The sequence below is a fragment of the Aedes albopictus genome, chromosome 2 (assembly GCF_035046485.1).
Source record: "Aedes albopictus strain Foshan chromosome 2, AalbF5, whole genome shotgun sequence".
Lineage (NCBI taxonomy): Eukaryota > Metazoa > Arthropoda > Insecta > Diptera > Culicidae > Aedes > Aedes albopictus.
The window spans coordinates 60,648,441-60,669,119 of record NC_085137.1 but is presented as its reverse complement, the minus strand read 5'-3'; the positions used below and the strand labels follow the sequence as shown (position 1 = coordinate 60,669,119).

At 43.5% G+C, this 20,679-nt stretch overlaps 4 protein-coding genes across 6 annotated transcripts in view; 2 read left to right on the top strand and 2 right to left on the bottom strand.

The window, feature by feature from the left end:
* Window positions 1-1,560: 1,560 nt before the first annotated feature.
* LOC109421663 (sodium-coupled monocarboxylate transporter 1) overlaps window positions 1,561-20,679 on the bottom strand; it is a 62,410-nt gene continuing 43,291 nt past the window's right edge. For all 3 annotated transcript variants that reach the window (XM_062849737.1, XM_062849736.1, XM_062849735.1), the window contains exons 6-9: window positions 3,312-3,466; window positions 3,108-3,248; window positions 2,129-3,047; window positions 1,561-2,065 (exon numbers count right to left, since the gene is read on the bottom strand). In XM_062849737.1, the coding sequence (XP_062705721.1) occupies window positions 2,039-2,065; window positions 2,129-3,047; window positions 3,108-3,248; window positions 3,312-3,466 (1,242 nt within the window). In that variant the 3' untranslated portion in view covers window positions 1,561-2,038. The remainder of the gene's footprint in view (window positions 2,066-2,128; window positions 3,048-3,107; window positions 3,249-3,311; window positions 3,467-20,679) is intronic.
* LOC134288932 (uncharacterized) lies at window positions 3,553-6,915 on the top strand. Its single transcript, XM_062854864.1, has 3 exons — window positions 3,553-4,782; window positions 4,838-5,043; window positions 5,314-6,915. Exons 1-3 carry the CDS (start codon window positions 4,185-4,187, stop codon window positions 5,494-5,496), a joined length of 987 nt encoding a protein of 328 aa, XP_062710848.1. The 5' UTR covers window positions 3,553-4,184; the 3' UTR covers window positions 5,497-6,915.
* On the top strand, window positions 9,947-12,139 carry LOC115257069 (putative nuclease HARBI1). The gene is made up of 2 exons (XM_029856363.2): window positions 9,947-10,520; window positions 10,573-12,139. Exons 1-2 carry the CDS (start codon window positions 10,287-10,289, stop codon window positions 11,347-11,349), a joined length of 1,011 nt encoding a protein of 336 aa, XP_029712223.2. The 5' UTR covers window positions 9,947-10,286; the 3' UTR covers window positions 11,350-12,139.
* Window positions 15,774-19,144, bottom strand: LOC109426124 (uncharacterized). Its single transcript, XM_019701559.3, has 3 exons — window positions 16,833-19,144; window positions 16,572-16,777; window positions 15,774-16,516 (listed from the first exon to the last, which is right to left on the bottom strand). Exons 1-3 carry the CDS (start codon window positions 17,437-17,439, stop codon window positions 16,334-16,336), a joined length of 996 nt encoding a protein of 331 aa, XP_019557104.3. The 5' UTR covers window positions 17,440-19,144; the 3' UTR covers window positions 15,774-16,333.

Below are 20,679 nucleotides of genomic sequence, written 5' to 3'. Positions count from 1 at the left end.
AGTATAAACAAATCCCTGAACTATTACTTCTTGAGAGAATTTTCGCGTATAGTTCTCGGTATTCTAGAGTAGAGTTCAAAATTGAGTAAGTGGCTAGTGTGGCGGCAAGGCCCTTCCCTGTCCTCTCTGACTACGCCCGTGGCTATCTCTATTCTGCTAGAATCTTTAAAGGAAGTGTAGGGTGGGGCGGGGCAAGATGGGTCGCGGGGCAAGATAAGTCAGTGCCATTTTTGGGCGCATTACTCATGTTTTGTTTATGTTGATAATTTTGTTAGATGACCAGCATGAATATACAAAAGTTTGGGGCATTGATTGAAAAATTATTCACTCTCATTGGAAATAAAAAATAAAATGGATTTTAGCCATTTTTCTTATGCGATACATTCCATATAATCTCCATATAAACGGCTGCGGGGCAAGATGGGTCACCTTCAATTTTGAACGTAATTTTGGAGCATTCAAAAGTTATTTATTTTTTTATTAGAAGACTATCTCATAAATGACTTCAATCAAGCAGAATGAACGCTTAAAATTAAAACATAAAATTATGATAATTTTTTAGTGAAAACATCGATTTTCAAGTCGCCTTAGGACCACTCAAATCGTAAAGTTTTTTATATTCCAAATAAATTTATAAAATGTTTACTAGTAGCTCTTGTTTACTCAGTATGGATATAGAGCATATATGAATGCGAAACAAATCTTATATTTTGACGTTTTTCGTTGATAAAATGTGAATTATTTAAAAGGTGACCCATCTTGCCCCGCACTTTTTTCACGGCGCAAAATCGATCACTTTTTAATACTGCTCGTTTAACATCATATTTTGTATTTAATGATCTTTTTATCGACTTTTAGCATAGCTAACTAGTGTATTAAAGAGTAGCGGACGAATACAAACCAATACGATTAGTATTTACAAAGTTATGATGATCCGTCCTTAAGTGACCCATCTTGCCCCGCTCCACCCTATATGTAGAATTTTTGGAAACAGGTGTGACATCTTTGCATACGCGCCAACTTGTGACGTAGTTGGGGGGGCGAGGCCTCTCAAAATCAATCAAATTCGGAAAATTTCGACGCAGTTCACCTAGTTTGAGCATATTTACGTGAAATCTAGTGCATTGAGCTGAAAAAAGTTGAATTTTGTCCAATTTTGGAGAGCTTCGCCCCCCCCCCCCCCCAACTACGTCACAAGTTGGCGCCTATGCATCTTTGGAAAAGTTTCCACCGTATGGATTCTTCAACTGTCTACTGAAATATAAATATCTCCAATTGATTTTATCTCCAAGAAGCTCCCAAGAACACTTTCACACTTATTCAAACTTTCGCATGGACTGAAAATGTCCTAAAAACAAACTTCTCAGCTTAGTGGTTTATGGGCACTTCCACTGTTTTTAACTGAGAGCTTCCTCTGCCAATGACCAGCCAATATTTTTTATATATTTTTTTTCTAAAAATTGCACTCACCCTAGTAGCAATTTGTAGATTTGTAGCCCTTGCTCAACCATTATAAATATATAAATCGGCACAAATAAATGAATAACTAATAATGCTTTCTTTAAAAAGATTTATTCAATCTAATAGTTTGTTATACGTTCAAAGTTCTCTAATATATTAATTACAATGATACGCTACCTAAAAACTAAACAATTCTTTTGATTGTATCACAGGCAGTTACAGAAATGTTAGCACATTTGTACCTACAATTGCAGCATGGCGCTCAAACTTCCTTCGAGCTCCGTCCGGTACACGTTCCAGAGAAACGTCGCCCTCCTACATCAATATACATACATAATAAAACTGAGAAATCCTTTTGCTCCCTGCAAACTGAGCAGCACACAATCCCACACGCGCACATACACACACGAAATCCCATTGCAAATCGCAATATCATCTTCAGGAGATTACACGGTTGGATCGGATGACATCCATCGGGTAACGAAGCCCTACTCATTTCATTAAGTCCATTACTGCACACGACGAATGCATTAAGTAACTGGAATCCTGTCTCTTGGTGGTGATGCAGATCCTTCCTTCAGGGAGCTCGTTTCTTTTTGGCACTCTGTGAAAGTATTTTGTAACTAATAATCGATGAATTATATGTGTTTCACAAATGAGAACTTACCAGACGTTCCACACCGTATGAAGTGTCTTCGCTAATATGCACTGGTACATCCTTGCTAGCAGATCCAAAGTTTCCGAATGATTCTTGTGGTAGGAACCGATGAATGACTGGTGAAATCAGTTCTGGATCAATATCCTTTAAATTTCTGGGTTCAGTCAGGAAAGATACGAGCGTTCCGATAACCATAACTGTTATGACACCAATGGGTGTGATCCAATGATATGACAAGCGGTACAGGAAGAAAACATCAGATTCATCGGGATATACAGGATCGATGTATGTGCCGTTATTGAGCATATCAGCTGAACATCCGTCCACCGATACTGGTAATTTGTGCGGTACGATTGCACCGTTGGCGCTGGCATATTGTGCTCCTAGCGATACCCAACCAGATAGGAGTGCACCGGCGATTCCACCAGACAGAGCTCCCTTGGAATTGCTCCAGGGCACCAGCATTCCGAGAGTAAATATCCCGCAGGTTGTTCCTGCAGCAATGGCTGATAGGGACGTGGCAACGCTCAAGATTCCTCCTAATTTTTCTATAATAAATAGGCAGCCCATGGCTGCGAGTCCAAGCACTACAACGCAACTTCTCACAAAGATATTAGCTACCCTAGGACTAGGATTAACACGGAACAATCCTTTAAGAATATCTTCCAATAACACAGCAGAGGTAGAGTTTAACACCACAGACAAGGAACTAAGAGCAGCACCAAACACGCCAGCGATGAACAATCCGGGTATTCCTTGCAGATGACCAACAATCTCCATTACATAGTGGGGAAACAGCTGATCGTCAGTCTTGACTAACCCCAGAGTCGTGGGATCACACTGGTAATAGTGAGCATAGATCAGCAGTCCAGCATAGCAACACACGGATACGAAAACGCCCATTCCTATGGTGAACATACCGATGGATCTGGAAATCAAATCGTAGCTTATTAGCTGTCGGGGATGATCAATACTGAAAATGACTTACAATTTCGCTTTCTTCAAATTCGGCAATGACATGTAGCGCTGCACCATGGTTTGGTTGACCGAATTGAACGACGTCCAGTAGAAGAATCCTCCTATGAGGACACCCCAGAAAGTTTGTCTCTCGTACATCGATGCGTTAATGCTAGAAACGAATGGTAAAGTAAGTTATCAAAATTGAACCAATTCACCTTCCGCAAGTACATACTTGAAAAAGTCGATTCTACCACCCAGCTCCGCTCGTTGCCAAATGATCTCCGGATCGCCGATGCTGATCGTGCCAAGAATGACGACAATCACAACGGAAATAAACATCACCACAACCTGCCACGCATCGGTGAAAACGACAGCTTTGATACCACCCTAGAAGTGCAATGAAACAGTATGGGAAAACAATAATTACTATGCTTTATATTTAGTCGCACGAATTAGTGCTTACATTATTGAATCTTTTCCAATAGTTCTTCAAGCCCACAAATTTGCTAACCCGACGTCTCCACTAGACAGAAATGTCTTGCCATTTTGCTGGACAGATGTGTCATGACAGAAATGTTCTCTCGCTGTTTGCATGGAAAACAGCGGTGTTGATCATTTCTGTTACGTTTTCTCTTTCTGGCAGCAAAATGGCAAGACATTTCTGTCTAGTGGAGACGTAGGGTAACCCTATCTTTCCCACATTTGTCATAATCATTTCCCAACATTGACGTTCGAGAATCTTTCTGCAAGGTTTTCAAAATGCATGGACAAAAAAAACTGTGGTCTGGGGGGTCCCGGTTGGGTCGTATGAATAAAAAGTAGTAATCTTAAGTTTACTACAATTGTGGTAGTAAATACTACTTGTGGAACATGTTGGTATGAATAAAAGACACTTTACTACACTACAACTTTCGAACATACTACAAACAGTTTATTTGGTATGATTAAAAGTAGTGTTTACTACAGGTTTTGGCTTTACTACTTGTAGGTAGGTCTTGATGTTGCTACTCTAGCGCACAGTGAGCAGTGGGTCGTATGAATAAAAAGTGGCGAACTTTACTACTTGTAGTATCTACTCAGAAGTAAAGTCCACAGTGTTTACTACATGTTTGGTATGAATAAACCAAAATTCGAACATGTAGTAAATGCTACTTTCGAACTTAGAGTTTACTACATGTGTGTAGCAGAGATCTGTCAAAACAAATCGTTTGTTGTTTTCGCGACTTCTGATCTGCGCGGTGGTGAAAGTTTCGTCAGTTTCGCGATGGAGGATAATTTTGAGGTGCTTCGGTCCCTGGAAATCGGTTTAACCGATGCCGACGATCATCAGACCCTTCAAGAGGACGAGGCGGACGAAACGGTCCATGATGTTCCGGGAAAATCCAGTAACATAAGCGATTTGGAATTCGTCACTGCGGTGAGCCGACTGGGAAGTGTTTTGCTCACCAAAAATCAGACTCCCCAAATGAAAAAGAAAAAATCCGATGCAGTCAAGGAGATTGCGATGCATTTTTTGGTTGAGAAGGGACTGGATTTGACCGAAAAACAAATCATCAAAAAGGTCAATAACATGAAATCCAGGATTAAGACTAAAACAGACAAGAAGGCCACTGGGAACAAAAAAATCTCCTTGAATCCTGGAGAGCAAATAATGTACAACCTCCTAGGTGCTGAAGACAACCCAGCGGTAACGAAAGTTAACTGTAAGTATACATAAACGTGAAGGTTTATTTTTTCTCATTTAGTTTCTATTTACAGACGGGATTTCAGTTGGAGCTGACAAAAAGGTCCTTCATGAACACAACAGTAATGCTTCGGATGAAGAACTGCATCCAGCTACGTCAACTTCCACAACAAAGAAGCTTCCTACGCCTCTCATCTCTTCACCTCGAACCCTTGCTGCCCTATCCAGTGCCGAGGACATGCTAACTCCGCCTCCGCCGAAGATCAAACGCCTCAAAACGGTAAAAGCACAATAGTTTAAGAGGAAACAAATTATCATCCTCTACCAGAAAATCAAAGGCAGTTTTTTCGCTGAAATCACATCTAATTTTAATGCAAATTTATCACTGTACTCAACTCAGCATCTGGATAACAGTGAAATAATTTTCAATGAGGGTTTTTGGATTTCTAGCAAGAAAACTGCTTTTGAAAAATTGATGATTGCTGATGACTGAATGATGTTTATTTGAGCCTTAACTAATTAATTTTTAACAAATAATTAAATATTTCAGAATGGAACCAGGCCAGTCAAGTCCCGTCCGGAGCAAGAAAATCTGTCAACAGCTCAACTACATCGACTGGTTCTGGCCAAGCAGCTTGAAGCTCTGGATCAACAAATGCGTGTTAATACAAAGCTGGAGACGGTGCTGGACAAAGCCGAAGAAATTTTGAATAATTACATAACTCCAAAATAAAATATGTATATGAAAAATATTTTTCTGAAAATAAAACGGGTATTATGCACAATTAAATCTAAAGGTTGGACGACTTTTTTACTGGAAAGTGTGCAGTAATTCCAATAATGAGCAAAGCAGATGTTTTCGAATACCTCCGGGTCTCCTCTAGTAAATACTAGAATTTCTGGAATTCCACCACAGGTTCTTTCTGGTATTCCTCCATCAATTCCTTCTATGATTCCTCCAAGATTTCTTTATAAGTTTTATCCAGGGATTCCTTCCGGGATTCTTCTTGGAATTCCAGGATTCCTCCAGAAATTCCTTCTGAGATTCCTCTAGTAAATCCTCCAGAACTTCCTTCCGGGATTCTTCCAGGAGTTCCTGCCGGCATTCCTTCAAGATTTCCGTGATTCCTCCAAAAATTCTTTGCAGGAGTTCCTTTGGCGATTCCTTTTGAAAATCCTCCCGGGATTCCTCAAGGAGTTTCTTCCGGAATTCGTACAGGAGTTTCTTCTGTGATTCCTCCAGGAGTTCCCTCCGGGAATCTTCCAGGAGTTCCTTAAGGGATCCCTCCAAATGATCCTTCTGGGATTTCTCCAGAAGATTCTTCCGGGATTCCTCCAGGAGTTCCTTCTGGGATTCCTCTAGAAGTTCTTGCCAGGATTCCACCAGAAGATCCTTCCAGGATTCTACCAGGAGTTCCTTCCAGCATACATCCAGAAGTTCCTTCTGGGATTTCTTCAGAAGATCCTTCCGGGATTGTTCCAGGAGTTCTCTCTGCGATTGCTTCAGAACTTTTTTTCCGGGATTCCTCCAGGAGTTCCTTTTGGGATTTATCCAGGAGATCCTTCCAGGATTCTTCCAGGAGTTTCTTCTGTGATTCCTCCAGGAGTTCCTTCCATGATTCCTCCAGGAGTTCCTTAAGGGATTCCTCCAAATGATCCTTCTGGGATTTCTCCAGAAGATCCTTCCGGGATTTCTGCAGTAGTTCTTTCCGGGATTCTTACAAGAGTTCCTTCTAGCATTCATCCAGAAGTTCCTTCTGGGATTCCTTCCGAGGATCCTTCCGGGATTGTTCCAAGAGTTCCCTCCGCGATTGCTCCAGAACTTTTTTCCGGGATTCCTCCAGCAGTTTCTTCCAGTATTCCTTCAGAAGTTCCTTCCGTAATTGCTCCAGAAGTTCCTTCCGGGATTCCTCCAGGAGTTCTTGCGGGATTCCTCCAGGAGTTCCTTCCGGGATTCCTGCAGGAGTTCTTTTAAGGATTTCTCCAGGAGTTCCTTCCGAGATCCCTCCAAATGTTCATTCCGGGATTCCTCAAGAAGTTCCTTCAGGGATTCTGCCAGAAGTTCCTTCTGGGACTTCTTCAGAAGATCCTTCCGGGATTCCTCCAGCAGTTTCTTCCGGGATTCCTTCAGGAGTTCCTTCCGTAATTGCTCCAGAAGTTCCTTCCGGGATTCCTCCAGGAGTTCCTTCCGGGATTCCTCCAGGAGTTCCTTCCGGGATTCCTCCAGGAGTTCCTTCCGGGATTCCGTCAGGACTGTTCCTTCCGTGACTGCTCCAAAAGCTTCTTCCGGGATTCCTCCAGAAGTTCCTTCCAAGATTAATCCAGGACTTGTGAGATTCTTCAAGGAGTTCCTTCTGGGATTCCTCCAAGAGTTCCTTTTGGGATTTCCCCAGAAGATGCTTCCGGGATTCCTTCAGGAGCTTCTTCCGGGATTCCTTCAGGAGTTTCTTCCGTGATTGCTCTAGCAGTTACTTCCAGGATTCCTCAAAGAATTCCTTCTGGGATTCCTCTAGAAGCTTCCGGGATTTCACTAGAAGATCCTTTCGGGATTCTTCCAGGAGTTTCATATGAGATTCCTCCAGGAGTTCCTTCTGGGATTCTCCCAGGAATTTCTTCTGGGATTTCTCCGAAAGATCCTTTCGCGATTCTTCCAGGAGTTTCTTCCGGGATTCCTTCAGGAGTTTCTTCCGCGAATGCTTCAGAAGGTCCTTCCGGGATTCATCCAGAAGTTTCTTCCAGGATTCCTGCCTAATTTCCTTCAGGGATTGTTTCTGGAGTTCCTTCAAGGATTCGTCCAGGAGTTCCTTCTGGGATTCTTCCAGGAGATCCTTCCGGAGTTTCTCTGGGAATTCTTTCCAGGATTTCTCTAGAAGAAACTCCTGGAGGAATCCCGGAAGGAACTCCAGGAGGAATCCCGGAAGAAACTCCTGGAGGAATCCCGGAAGGAACTCCTGAAGGAATCCCGGAAGGAACTCCCACAGGAATCCCGGAAGGCACTCCTGGAGGAATCCCGGAAAGAACTTCTGGAGCAATCCCGGAAGGAAATCCTGGAGGAATCCTGAAAGGAATATCTGGAGCAATCCCGGACAGAAATCCTGTAGGAATGCTGGAAGCAATCCCGGAAGCAACTTCTGTAGCAATCACGGAAGGAACTCCTGGAAGAATCCCGGAAGGATCTTCTGGGGATATCCCAGAAGGAACTCCTGGAGGAATCCCTTTAGGAATTCCGGAAGGAATTCTTGGAGGAATCCCGGAAGGAATTCCTGAAGGAATCCCGGAAGGAATTCCCAGAGGAATCCCGGAAGGAACTTCTGGAGCAATCCCGGAAGGAAATCCTGGAGGAATCCTGAAAGGAATATCTGGAACAATCCCGGAAAGAACTCCTGTAGGAATGCTGGAGGCAATCTCGGAAGCAACTTCTGTAGCAATCACGGAAGGAACTCCTGGAAGAATCCCGGAAGGATCTTCTGGGGATATCCCAGAAGGAACTCCTGTAGGAATCCCTTTAGGAATTCCGGAAGGAATTCTTGGAAGAATCCCGGAAGGAACTCCTGAAGGAATCCCGGAAGGAACTCCCAGAGGAATCCCGGAAGGCACTCCTGGAGGTATCCCGGAAGGAACTCCTGAAGGAATCCCGGAAGGAACTCCCACAGGAATCCCGGAAGGCACTCCTGGAGGAATCCCGGAAAGAACTTCTGGAGCAATCCCGGAAGGAAATCCTGGAGGAATCCTGAAAGGAATATCTGGAGCAATCCCGGACAGAAATCCTGTAGGAATGCTGGAAGCAATCCCGGAAGCAACTTCTGTAGCAATCACGGAAGGAACTCCTGGAAGAATCCCGGAAGGATCTTCTGGGGATATCCCAGAAGGAACTCCTGGAGGAATCCCTTTAGGAATTCCGGAAGGAATTCTTGGAGGAATCCCGGAAGGAATTCCTGAAGAAATCCCGGAAGGAATTCCCAGAGGAATCCCGGAAGGAATTCCCAGAGGAATCCCGGAAGGAACTTCTGGAGCAATCCCGGAAGGAAATCCTGGAGGAATCCTGAAAGGAATATCTGGAACAATCCCGGAAAGAACTCCTGTAGGAATGCTGGATGCAATCTCGGAAGCAACTTCTGTAGCAATCACGGAAGGAACTCCTGGAAGAATCCCGGAAGGATCTTCTGGGGATATCCCAGAAGGAACTCCTGTAGGAATCCCTTTAGGAATTCCGGAAGGAATTCTTGGAAGAATCCCGGAAGGAACTCCTGAAGGAATCCCGGAAGGAACTCCCAGAGGAATCCCGGAAGGCACTCCTGGAGGAATCCCGGAAGAAACTTCTGGAACAATCCCGGAAGGAAATCCTGGAGGAATCCTGAAAGGAATATCTGGAGCAATCCCGGAAAGAACTCCTGTAGGAATGCTGGAAGCAATCTCGGAAGCAACTTCTGTAGCAATCACGGAAGGAACTCCTGGAAGAATCCCGGAAGGATATTCTGGGGATATCCCAGAAGGAACTCCTGTAGGAATCCCTTTAGGAATTCCGGAAGGAATTCTTGGAGGAATCCCGGAAAGAGCTCCTGGAGGAATCCCGGAAGAAACTTCTGGAAATATCCCGGAAGGATCTTTTGGAGGAATGCCGACAAGAACTTCTAGAGGAATCTCAGAAAGAACTCTTGGAGGAATCCCTTTAGGAATTCCGGAAGGAATTCTTGGAGGAATCCCGGAAGGAAATCCTGAAGGAATCCCTTTAGGAATTCCGGAAGGAATTCTTGGAGGAATCCCGGAAGGAACTTCTGAAGGAATCCCGGAAGGAATTCCCAGAGGAATCCCGGAAGGAACTTCTGGAGCAATCCCGGAAGGAAATCCTGGAGGAATATCTGGAGCAATCCCGGAAAGAACTCCTGTAGGAATGCTGGAAGCAATCTCGGAAGCAACTTCTGTAGCAATCACGGAAGGAACTCCTGGAAGAATCCCGGAAGGATATTCTGGGGATATCCCAGAAGGAACTCCTGTAGGAATCCCTTTAGGAATTCCGGAAGGAATTCTTGGAGGAATCCCGGAAAGAGCTCCTGGAGGAATCCCGGAAGAAACTTCTGGAAATATCCCGGAAGGATCTTTTGGAGGAATGCCGACAAGAACTTCTAGAGGAATCTCAGAAAGAACTCTTGGAGGAATCTCGGAAGGAAATTCTCCAGGGATCTCTTATGGAATTCCTCCTCTATGGATTTTTTTTTAACAACTCCAGAGATTGCTCACTGTGCGCTAGAGTAGCAACATCAAGACCTACCTACAAGTAGTAAAGCCAAAACCTGTAGTAAACACTTCTTTTAATCATACCAAATGAACTGTTTGTAGTATGTTCGAAAGTTGTAGTGCAGTAAAGTGTCTTTTATTCATACCAACATGTTCCACAAGTAGTATTTACTACCACAATTGTAGTAAACTTAAGATTACTACTTTTTATTCATACGACCCAGTGTTTCGATTTATAAACTTAAATAAATATAGTTCAAGCAAGTTCTGTCGTAAAATATTGCCAGAATGAATTTAAATACAGCTTTGTTCATAAATGTAAATATAAGAAAAGAGAAAACGTTTCTAGACCGCCGCGGAGATGGAGATAATTTCAAATCGCTATATCGATATACCCGCGAAAACGTACAGTGGATAACAGACTATTTTCTTCATGATCAAGAGGATACAAGAGGAGGGGCTTTAAGTAATGTCCAGAAAATGAAAACCTTTTTGCGATATGTGGGTGATCCAGGATTTCAGGTAAACATTTTGAGTATATTTTGCAAACATTTCCAAACAAATATTCTTGCAGGTTGGCGTTGGAGAGGATATCGGGATCCATCAAACAACAGCTTGCAAAACCATTTGGTACGTTTGCCAAAAAATTATTGAAAAATCGAATGACTGGATTCAGTTTCCGGCAACTGAGGAACAGTTCCGTGAGGCCAAACTTTCCTGGAGTCGCAAGGGACAAATTCCAAATGCGATAGGGGCCATCGATTGTACCCATGTTAAAATTCTACGGCCACATAATCATCCCGATGAATACATCAACAGGAAAGGATTAGCAACCTTCAATGTCCAGGCTACATGTAATGTTAATGATGTTGTCACAAGCATTGACTGTTCTTGGCCGGGTTCGGTTCACGATTCTCGGATCTGGAAAAACTCAAGCATTTACCAAGTCATGTACGAGAACCCTGCCGGCGCTCTTCTGCTTGGCGATGAAGGCTACGCAATCGCTCCATGGCTCATGACCCCTTACAGAAATCCCGATACTCCAGTTCGAGTGAATTACAACAAGATTTTTTGTCGAGAACGCGTCGTTATCGAACGGGTATTTGGCCAGGTTAAACGACGGTTTCCTTTTTTGCAAAATACAGTACGCATGGCTACGCACCGAGTACCGTCAATGATACTAGCATGTTTTGTTCTGCACAATGTTGCAAAATTCCTACAGGACGAAGATTTTGAAGGAGATGATGAGAACTCAGATGGACCAAGTAATGTTACTTTCAGTGAAACTGGCGATGTGAAAATTCGTGGACGCAATAGGCGTGAAGCAATTGCTGAACTACTATCACGCTAAACATGAATTGTTAACGATTTTTAAAGATACTTGATTAACTGGACAAACAAATAAATACAAAACGTTCAAATGTCAGCACATTAAAAAACAGTTTAGTTTTAAAACACATCCAGAAACATCAAAAATACTTGTGTGAATCACTAGACCAATCCCTGGAGTTGTTCCAAAAAAAAATCCATAGAGGAGGAATTCCAGAAGGGATCCCTGGAGAAATTCCTTCCGAGATTCCTCCAAGAGTTCTTTCTGAGATTCCTCTAGAAGTTCTTGTCGGCATTCCTCCAAAAGATCCTTCCGGGATACTTCCAGAAGTTTCTTCCGGGATTCCTCCAGGAGCTCTTTCCGGGATTCCTCCAAGAATACCTTCCGGAATACCTAAAGGGATTCCTCCAGGAGTTCCTTCTGGGATATCCCCAGTAGATCTTTCCGGGATTCTTCCAGGAGTTCCTTCCGTGATTGCTACAGAAGTTGCTTCCGAGATTTCTTCCAGCATTCCTACAGGAGTTCTTTCCGGGATTGCTCCAGATATTCCTTTCAGGATTCCTCCAGGATTTGCTTCCGGGATTGCTCCAGAAACTCCTTCCGGGATTCCTACAGGAGTGCCTTCCGGGATTCCTCTGGGAGTTCCTTCCGGGATTCCTTCAGGAGTTCCTTTCGGGATTCCTCCAAGAATTCCTTCCGGAATTCTTAAAGGGATTCCTACAGGAGTTCCTTCTGGGATATCCCCAGAAGATCCTTCCGGGATTCTTCCAGGAGTTCCTTCCGTGAATGCTACAGTAGTTGCTTCCGGGATTGCTTCCAGCATCCCTACAGGGGTTCTGTCCGGGATTGCTCCAGAAGTTCCTTCTGGGATTCCTCCAGGAGTGCCTTCCGGGATTCCTCTGGGAGTTCCTTCCGGGATTCCTTCAGGAGTTCCTTCCGGGATTCCTCCAGGAGTTCCTTCCGGGATTCCTCCAGGAGTTTCTTCTAGAGAAATCCTGGAAGGAATTCCCAGAGGAACTCCGGAAGGATCTCCTGGAGGAATCCCAGAAGGAACTCCTGGACGAATCCTTGAAGGAACTCCAGAAACAATCCCTGAAGGAAATTAGGCAGGAATCCTGGAAGAAACTCCTGGATGAATCCTGGAAGGACCTTCTGAAGCATTCACGGAAGAAACTCCTGAAGGAATCCCGGAAGAAACTCCTGGAAGAATCGCGAAAGGATCTTTCGGAGAAATCCCAGAAGAAATTCCTGGGGGAATCCCAGAAGGAACTCCTGGAGGAATCTCATATGAAACTCCTGGAAGAATCCCGAAAGGATCTTCTAGTGAAATCCCGGCAGGAGCTTCTAGAGAAATCCCGGAAGGAATTCTTTGAGGAATCCCGGAAGGAACTGCTGGAGCAATCACGGAAGAAACTCCTAAAGGAATCCCGGGAGAAGCTCCTGAAGGAATCCCGGAAGCATCTTCTGGGGAAATCCCAAAAGGAACTGTTGGAGGAATCCCAGAAGGAACTCCTTGAAGAATCTCACAAGTCCTGGATTAATCTTGGAAGGAACTTCTGGAGGAATCCCGGAAGAAGCTTTTGGAGCAGTCATGGAAGGAATCTCATATGAAATTCCTGGAAGAATCCCGAAAGGATCTTCTAGTGAAATCCCGGCAGGAGCTTCTAGAGGAATCCCAGAAGGAATTCTTTGAGGAATCCCGGAAGGAACTGCTGGAGCAATCACGGAAGAAACTCCTGAAGGAATCCCGGAAGAAGCTCCTGAAGGAATCCCGGAAGCATTTTCTGGGGAAATCTCAAAAGGAACTGTTGGAGGAATCCCAGAAGGAACTCCTGGAAGAATCTCACAAGTCCTGGATTAATCTTGGAAGGAACTTCTGGAGGAATCCCGGAAGAAGCTTTTGGAGCAGTCATGGAAGGAATCTCATATGAAACTCCTGGAAGAATCCCGAAAGGATCTTCTAATGAAATCCCGGCAGGAGCTTCTAGAGGAATCCAGAAGGAATTCTTTGAGGAATCCCGGAATGAGCATCTGGAGGGATCCCGGAAGGAACTCCTGGAGAAATCCTGAAAAGAACTCCTGCAGGAATCCCGGAAAGAACTCCTGGAGGAATCCGGAAGGAACTCCTGGAGGAATCCCGGAAGGAACTCCTGGAGGAATCCCGGAAGGAACTCCTGGAGGAATCCCGGAAGGAACTCCTGGAGGAATCCCGGAAGGAACTCCTGGAGGAATCCCGGAAGGAACTCCTGGAGGAATCCCGGAAGGAACTCCTGGAGGAATCCCGGAAGGAACTCCTGGAGGAATCCCGGAAGGAACTCCTGGAGGAATCCCGGAAGGAACTCCTAGAGGAATCCCGGAAGGAACTCCTGGAGGAATCCCGGAAGGAACTCCTGGAGGAATCCGGAAGGAACTCCTGGAGGAATCCCGGAAGGAACTCCTGGAGGAATCCCGGAAGGAACTCCTGGAGGAATCCCGGAAGGAACTCCTGGAGGAATCCCGGAAGGAACTCCTGGAGGAATCCCGGAAGGAACTCCTGGAGGAATCCCGGAAGGAACTCCTGGAAGAATCCGGAAGGAACTCCTGGAGGAATCCCGGAAGGAACTCCTGGAGGAATCCCGGAAGGAACTCCATCCTGGAGGAATCCCGGAAGGAACTCCTGGAGGAATCCCGGAAGGAACTCCTGGAGGAATCCCGGAAGGAACTCCTGGAGGAATCCCGGAAGGAACTCCTGGAGGAATCCCGGAAGGAACTCCTGGAGGAATCCCGGAAGGAACTCCTGGAGGAATCCCGGAAGGAACTCCTGGAGGAATCCCGGAAGGAACTCCTGGAGGAATCCCGGAAGGAACTCCTGGAGGAATCCCGGAAGGAACTCCTGGAGGAATCCCGGAAGGAACTCCTGGAGGAATCCCGGAAGGAACTCCTGGAGGAATCCCGGAAGGAACTCCTGGAGGAATCCCGGAAGGAACTCCTGGAGGAATCCCGGAAGGAACTCCTGGAGGAATCCCGGAAGGAACTCCTGGAGGAATCCCGGAAGGAACTCCTGGAGGAATCCCGGAAGGAACTCCTGGAGGAATCCCGGAAGGAACTCCTGGAGGAATCCCGGAAGGAACTCCTGGAGGAATCCCGGAAGGAACTCCTGGAGGAATCCCGGAAGGAACTCCTGGAGGAATCCCGGAAGGAACTTCTGGAGCAATTACGGAAGGAACTTCTGAAGGAATCCCGGAAGAAACTGCTGGAGGAATCCCGGAAGGATCTTCTGAAGAAGTCCCAGAAGGAACTCCTTGCAGAATCCCTGAAGGAACTTCTTGAGGAATCCCGGAATGAACATCTGGAAAGATCCCGGAAGGAACTCCTGGAGAAATCCTTAAAAGAACTCCTGCAGGAATCCCGGAAAGAACTCCTGGAGGAATCCCGGAAGGAACTCCTGGAGGAATCCCGGAAGGAACTCCTGGAGGAATCCCGGAAGGAACTTCTGGAGCAATTACGGAAGGAACTTCTGAAGGAATCCCGGAAGAAACTGCTGGAGGAATCCCGGAAGGATCTTCTGAAGAAGTCCCAGAAGGAACTCCTTGCAGAATCCCTGAAGGAACTTCTTGAGGAATCCCGGAATGAACATCTGGAAGGATCCCGGAAAGAACTCCTGGAGAAATCCTTAAAAGAACTCCTGCAGGAATCCCGGAAAGAACTCCTGGAGGAATCCCGGAAGGAACTCCTGGAGGAATCCCGGAAGGAACTTCTGGAGCAATTACGGAAGGAACTTCTGAAGGAATCCCGGAAGAAACTGCTGGAGGAATCCCGGAAAAAAGTTCTGGAGCAATCGCGGAGGGAACTCCTGGAACAATCCCGGAAGGATCTTCTGAAGGAATCCCAGAAGGAATTTCTGGAAGGAACTCTTGGAAGAATCCCGGCAAGAACTACTGCAGAAATCCCGGAAGGATCTTCTGGAGAAATCCCAGAAGGATCATTTGGAGGAATCCCTTAAGGAACTCCTGGAGAAATCATGGAAGGAACTCCTGGAGGAATTATGGAAGGAACTCCTGGAGGAATCACAAAAGAAACTCCTGGAAGAATCCTGGAAGGATCTCCTGGATAAATCCCGGAAGAAAAGTTCTGAAGCAATCGCAGAGGGAACTCCTGGAACAATCCCGGATGGATCTTCTGAAAAAATCCCAGAAGGAACTTCTGGATGTATGCTGGAAGGAACTCCTGGTAGAATCCTGGAAGGATCTTCTGGAGGAATCCTGGCAAGAACTTCTAGAGGAATCCCAGAAGGAACTCCTGGAGGAATCCCGGAAGAATCTTCTGGAGAAATCCCAGAAGGTTCATTTAGAGGGATCCCTTAAGGAACTCCTGGAAGAATCCTGGAAGGAACTCCTGGAGGAATCACAGAAGAAACTCCTGGAAGGATCTCCTGGAGATATCCCAAAAGGAACTCCTGGAGGAATCCCGGAAAAAAAAGTTCTGGAGCAATCGCGGAGGGAACTCCTGGGGGAATCCCAGATGGATCTCCTGGTGGAATCCCAGAAGGAACTTCTGTAGGAATTCCGGAAGAAACTCCTTGAGGAATCCCGGGAGGATTTTCAAAAGAAATCGCCGAAGGAACTCCTGGAAAGAATTTTTGGAGGAATCGCGGAAATCTTGAAGGAATGCAGGCAGGAACTCCTGGAAGAATCCCGGAAGGAAGTTCTGGAGGATTTACTAGAGGAATCTCAGAAGGAATTCCAAGAGGAATCCCGGAAGGAATCCCTGGATAAAACTTATAAAGAAATCTTGGAGGAATCATAGAAGGAATTGATGGAGGAATACCAGAAAGAATCTCTGGAGGAATTCCAGAAATTCTAGTATTTACTAGAGGAGACCCGGAGGTATTCGCAAACATCTGCTTTGCTCATTATTGGAATTACTGCACACTTTCCAGTAAAAAAGTCGTTCAACCTTGTCATTTAGTTTTAATTGTGCATGATAACCGTTTTATTTTCAGAAAAATATTTTTCATATACATATTTTATTTTGGAGTTATGTAATTATTCAAAATTTCTTCGGCTTTGTCCAGCACCGTCTCCAGCTTTGTATTAACACGCATTTGTTGATCCAGAGCTTCAAGCTGCTTGGCCAGAACCAGTCGATGTAGTTGAGCTGTTGACAGATTTTCTTGCTCCGGACGGGACTTCACTGGCCTGGTTCCATTCTGAAATATTTAATTATTTGTTAAAAATTAATTAGTTAAACTATTGTGCTTTTACCGTTTTGAGGCGTTTGATCTTCGGCGGAGGCGGAGTTAGCATGTCCTCGGCACTGGATAGGGCAACAAGGTTTCGAGGTGAAGAGATGAGAGACGTAGGAACCTTCTTTGTTGTTGAAGTTGACGTAGCTGGATGCAGTTCTTCATCCGAAGCATTACTGTTGTGTTCATGAAGGACCTTTTTGTCAGCTCCAACTGAAATCCCGTCTGTAAATAGAAATTGAATGAGAAAAAATAAACCTTCACGTTTATGTATACTTACAGTTAACTTTCGTCACCGCTGGGTTGTCTTCAGCACCTAGGAGGTTGTACATTATTTGCTCTCCGGGATTCAAGGAGATTTTTTTGTTCCCAGTGGCCTTTTTGTCTGTTTTAGTCTTAATCCTGGATTTCATGTTATTGACCTTTTTGATGATTTGTTTTTCGGTCAAATCCAGTCCCTTCTCAACCAAAAAATGCATCGCAATCTCCTTGACTGCATCGGATTTTTTCTTTTTCATTTGGGGAGTCTGATTTTTGGTGAGCAAAACACTTCCCAGTCGGCTCACCGCAGTGGCGAATTCCAAATCGCTTATGTTACTGGATTTTCCCGGAACATCATGGACCGTTTCGTCCGCCTCGTCCTCTTGAAGGGTCTGATGATCGTCGGCATCGGTTAAACCGATTTCCAGGGTCCGAAGCACCTCAAAATTATCCTCCATCGCGAAACTGACGAAACTTTCACCACCGCGCAGATCAGAAGTCGCGAAAACGGCGGAAACAACAAACGATTTGTTTTGACAGATCTCTGCTACACACATGTAGTAAACTCTAAGTTCGAAAGTAGCATTTACTACATGTTCGAATTTTGGTTTATTCATACCAAACATGTAGTAAACACTGTGGACTTTACTTCTGAGTAGATACTACAAGTAGTAAACTTCGCCACTTTTTATTCATACGACCCGAGTCTAAGTAATTACTTTTTGGGTAGTGCTTAAGCGGTTTGGGTGTCGCCAAATGAGTGATCTTAGCAGCTTCTAGTTGAGTTTAAGCTTCATTATGTCCAGCGTTTTGGACCACTCAAAAGAATACTGTCCTCGGTAAAATTTCTGAGACGAATGAAAACTTCCATCGAGAAAACAACTAAATTTGATATACGCTCACAATACTGCTTTAATGTTGTCATGAACTACTAGTTTGATTCAAATATCGTATGTCTCATTTATCGTATGGAACCATTTCAAATACAGGGTTCAAAAGACTTGCTCTAAAAAATTTCAAATTTTTAAGAATGTTTAAGAATTTTCTTTGGAAACTCCTATTGTAAATTCCCAGACATAAGAAAGCTCCCTAAGAGTTCCTTTGGATTTTTTCAACAATTTCTTTGATTTCTGTCGACAAATTCATTGTGAAATTCTCTAGCAATTACTTTGGTAATTCCTTCGACATTTTTTTTTTCAAGATACACAGGAAATTTCTTTGGAATTGATCTGGCAATTTCTTTAAGGTTTGTTCATGCAATTTCTTTTGGAATTCTTTCGGAAGTGCCTTCGACAACTTACTCGGTATTCTTTTTAGAAATTTATTCTGTAACTCCTTTGAACATTTCTTCGGAAATTACTTTGGGATTCCCTTAGATAATTTTTGTAGCAATTTCTTTCGAAAGTTCTTCAGTTATTCCTTTAGGATGCCTTCAGCTATTTCTATTCAAACGTTTTATAGAATTGCTTTGTAAAAGTTTTCGGCTATTTTTTGGGAACTTATCTGGCAATCACCTTGATTTTTGGAAATAACTTAGGTGATTCTTTTGAAATGTTCTCCGGCCATCCCGTTGTATTTTTCTTTTAATTCGTAAAAGCACAGACAAACAGACGTAACTCTTAGAGGAAATTCACCAAAACCTTTTGCCCGGTGTAATTTTCATGAGCACACTGCCACCTGTTGGTAGAACCGCGCGCGACATTTTCGACCATGATGGATTTGGATTTGACGTTTTGCTGACACGCACACTACTACACAAATTGCCTGTAATTTTCGTTTGCATCATTCAGCAACGTGTACATTGGCAAACGTCAAAGCGATCGAACACTAGCGCATCTGGTGGAACGATCGCGCAAATCGAATGTAATTTGAATTGATCGTTAAATGCATGTGCCAAGCCGTTTTGAAGAGTGTTACGTCTGTTTGTCTGTGGTAAAAGAGTCTATAATAAAACTTCTAAAGTAATACAAGACGGAATTCTGCAAGAAATTACTGAAGAAGTTTCCAAAGACATTACCAGAAAAAAGTTCAAAAATTGTCAGAGAAATTTACGAACGAATTGATAAAAGAATTTTCGAAGTACCATGCGAATGAATTTCGAAAGCAACTATCGAAAGAATTGCAAAAGTAATTGTCATGTAAAGTACCAAAGGTATTGGTGAAACTCCCAAAGAAATTTGATGAATGATAAATTTGCAGAGCGATAAGACACAATCGGTGAAGTAATAGAATTGAAGTAATGAGCTGAATGTTTGTATAATGAGAAGGTCAATTCTCCATTTCTGCAATGAAATGAGATAAAAAGCGTAGGTATTATGATTCCTTGCCTAATTTGATACTGTTTGGGTAAAACATTGCATTACTAAGTTGTTTAAGTTGAAGAAATACATAATTCAACACAGTTACCCTAAGTTTTGCTCAAACAGCATCAAATTAAGCAAAGAATCATAATACCCACGCTTTTTATGAGTTTTCATTGCAGAAATAGAAAATTGACCTTCTCACTATATAAAAATTCAACTCATTACTTCCGAATGTGTCCTATTGCCAAAGGAATAAAAAAGCCAGAGACCGTACAGACTGAACATAACTTACACTAAACATCTAAACTAAATCTATGTTCCGTACATTGCCGAGAAATTTACAATACACTTGTCGAACAAAGGAATTTTCGTAACAATTCTCAAGAAAACCTAAAAAAATTAAGGAATTTTCGGATCACATCCAATTAAAATTGCTGAAAGGATTTGCCGAAGAAATTCCGCACAGGTAATTCACAGGGTACCTCACAGGACATTCACCGAAGAAAATGCCCAATGAAAAATCCAATCAATTCCAGTAGGAACTGATAAAAAAATGTTGAAAAAATTGCCGAGGTAGTTATCAAAGGATTTTCCAAATGAACTGTAAAAAACAAAATAAAATACGCGAAAGAAAATTTGTAAACAAGTTCACAAAACCATTGCCGAAGCATATGCTACAAGAATTTAAGTTTCTGAAAGAATTGATACGAAATCTTGAAACGTTTTGAAAAAGGAATTGCGAACTCGATTTTCGACACAATAGTTGAGACAGTATCCAAAAGAGTTGCCAAAAAAAGGGATTCTGCGCGCGAAATATACGACGTTTAGATTAAACTGGAGGCTTCTAACAACACTAACGCCACGCAGTGAGTGATTCTCGAACTAGAGTGCTTTCTATGTGAAAGTTCCTCGTCTTCTGAGCAACTTTGCCGAAAACAGTAGTGATAAGTGATGAGGAACTATAATATATAAAATTGCTAACAGCTTCGTTTTTTTTTTGCAAAATATAAATATTTAAAGTCAATTAGTTTACAAAAGAGATAATAAGGCATGAAATCGCGTTCTGGACCATAATGGGTGCAATACGCAGGTTAATATTAGTATATTCTTGCATGTTATATCGTATACAACACACATATAGCAAAGCAGCTCTCATTATAGGAAAAGCCAGGAATAACAAAAACCGTCTCCCAAAGACGCTATTGTGGGAAAGAGCATTCGTTTGTTTCGTACAGTAGTTTTATCGCTTGTGTTGCGGATATCGGCAAAAAGAATGTGATCGCTAACAAGACTGAAGAGGAATTCGTAGAGAAATCCTGGGAACTGAAAAAAATCTACAAGGACGTTCTGGAGCAATCTCAAGATAAATTCATGAAGAACAGGTATCAGGTATCAGAAGGCCGGCTCCAGAGGCACGTTATCCTCCATTTGGGACATTTGTGCCATCGCCATACATATAAGCCTATTTCATCATTTACCTGAGGGAGAAGGGGACAAGGGATGGAATGGGATTAGGAAAGGGAAAGGTGATGAAATAGGAAGGGGTACCCTATAAGAGGGAAT

Bases quoted from the DNA above. Each gene is read 5' to 3' on its own strand.
- LOC134288932 (XM_062854864.1), top strand. From the start codon at position 4,185: ATGTTTGGTATGAATAAACCAAAATTCGAACATGTAGTAAATGCTACT. The intron at 4,783-4,837 runs GTAAGTATACAT...TTCTATTTACAG, and splicing joins AGCGGTAACGAAAGTTAACT to ACGGGATTTCAGTTGGAGCT. The intron at 5,044-5,313 runs GTAAAAGCACAA...TAAATATTTCAG, and splicing joins AGATCAAACGCCTCAAAACG to AATGGAACCAGGCCAGTCAA.
- LOC115257069 (XM_029856363.2), top strand. From the start codon at position 10,287: ATGAATTTAAATACAGCTTTGTTCATAAATGTAAATATAAGAAAAGAG. The intron at 10,521-10,572 runs GTAAACATTTTG...ATATTCTTGCAG, and splicing joins TGGGTGATCCAGGATTTCAG to GTTGGCGTTGGAGAGGATAT.
- LOC109426124 (XM_019701559.3), bottom strand. From the start codon at position 17,439: ATGTTTGGTATGAATAAACCAAAATTCGAACATGTAGTAAATGCTACT. The intron at 16,778-16,832 runs GTAAGTATACAT...TTCTATTTACAG, and splicing joins AGCGGTGACGAAAGTTAACT to ACGGGATTTCAGTTGGAGCT. The intron at 16,517-16,571 runs GTAAAAGCACAA...TAAATATTTCAG, and splicing joins AGATCAAACGCCTCAAAACG to AATGGAACCAGGCCAGTGAA.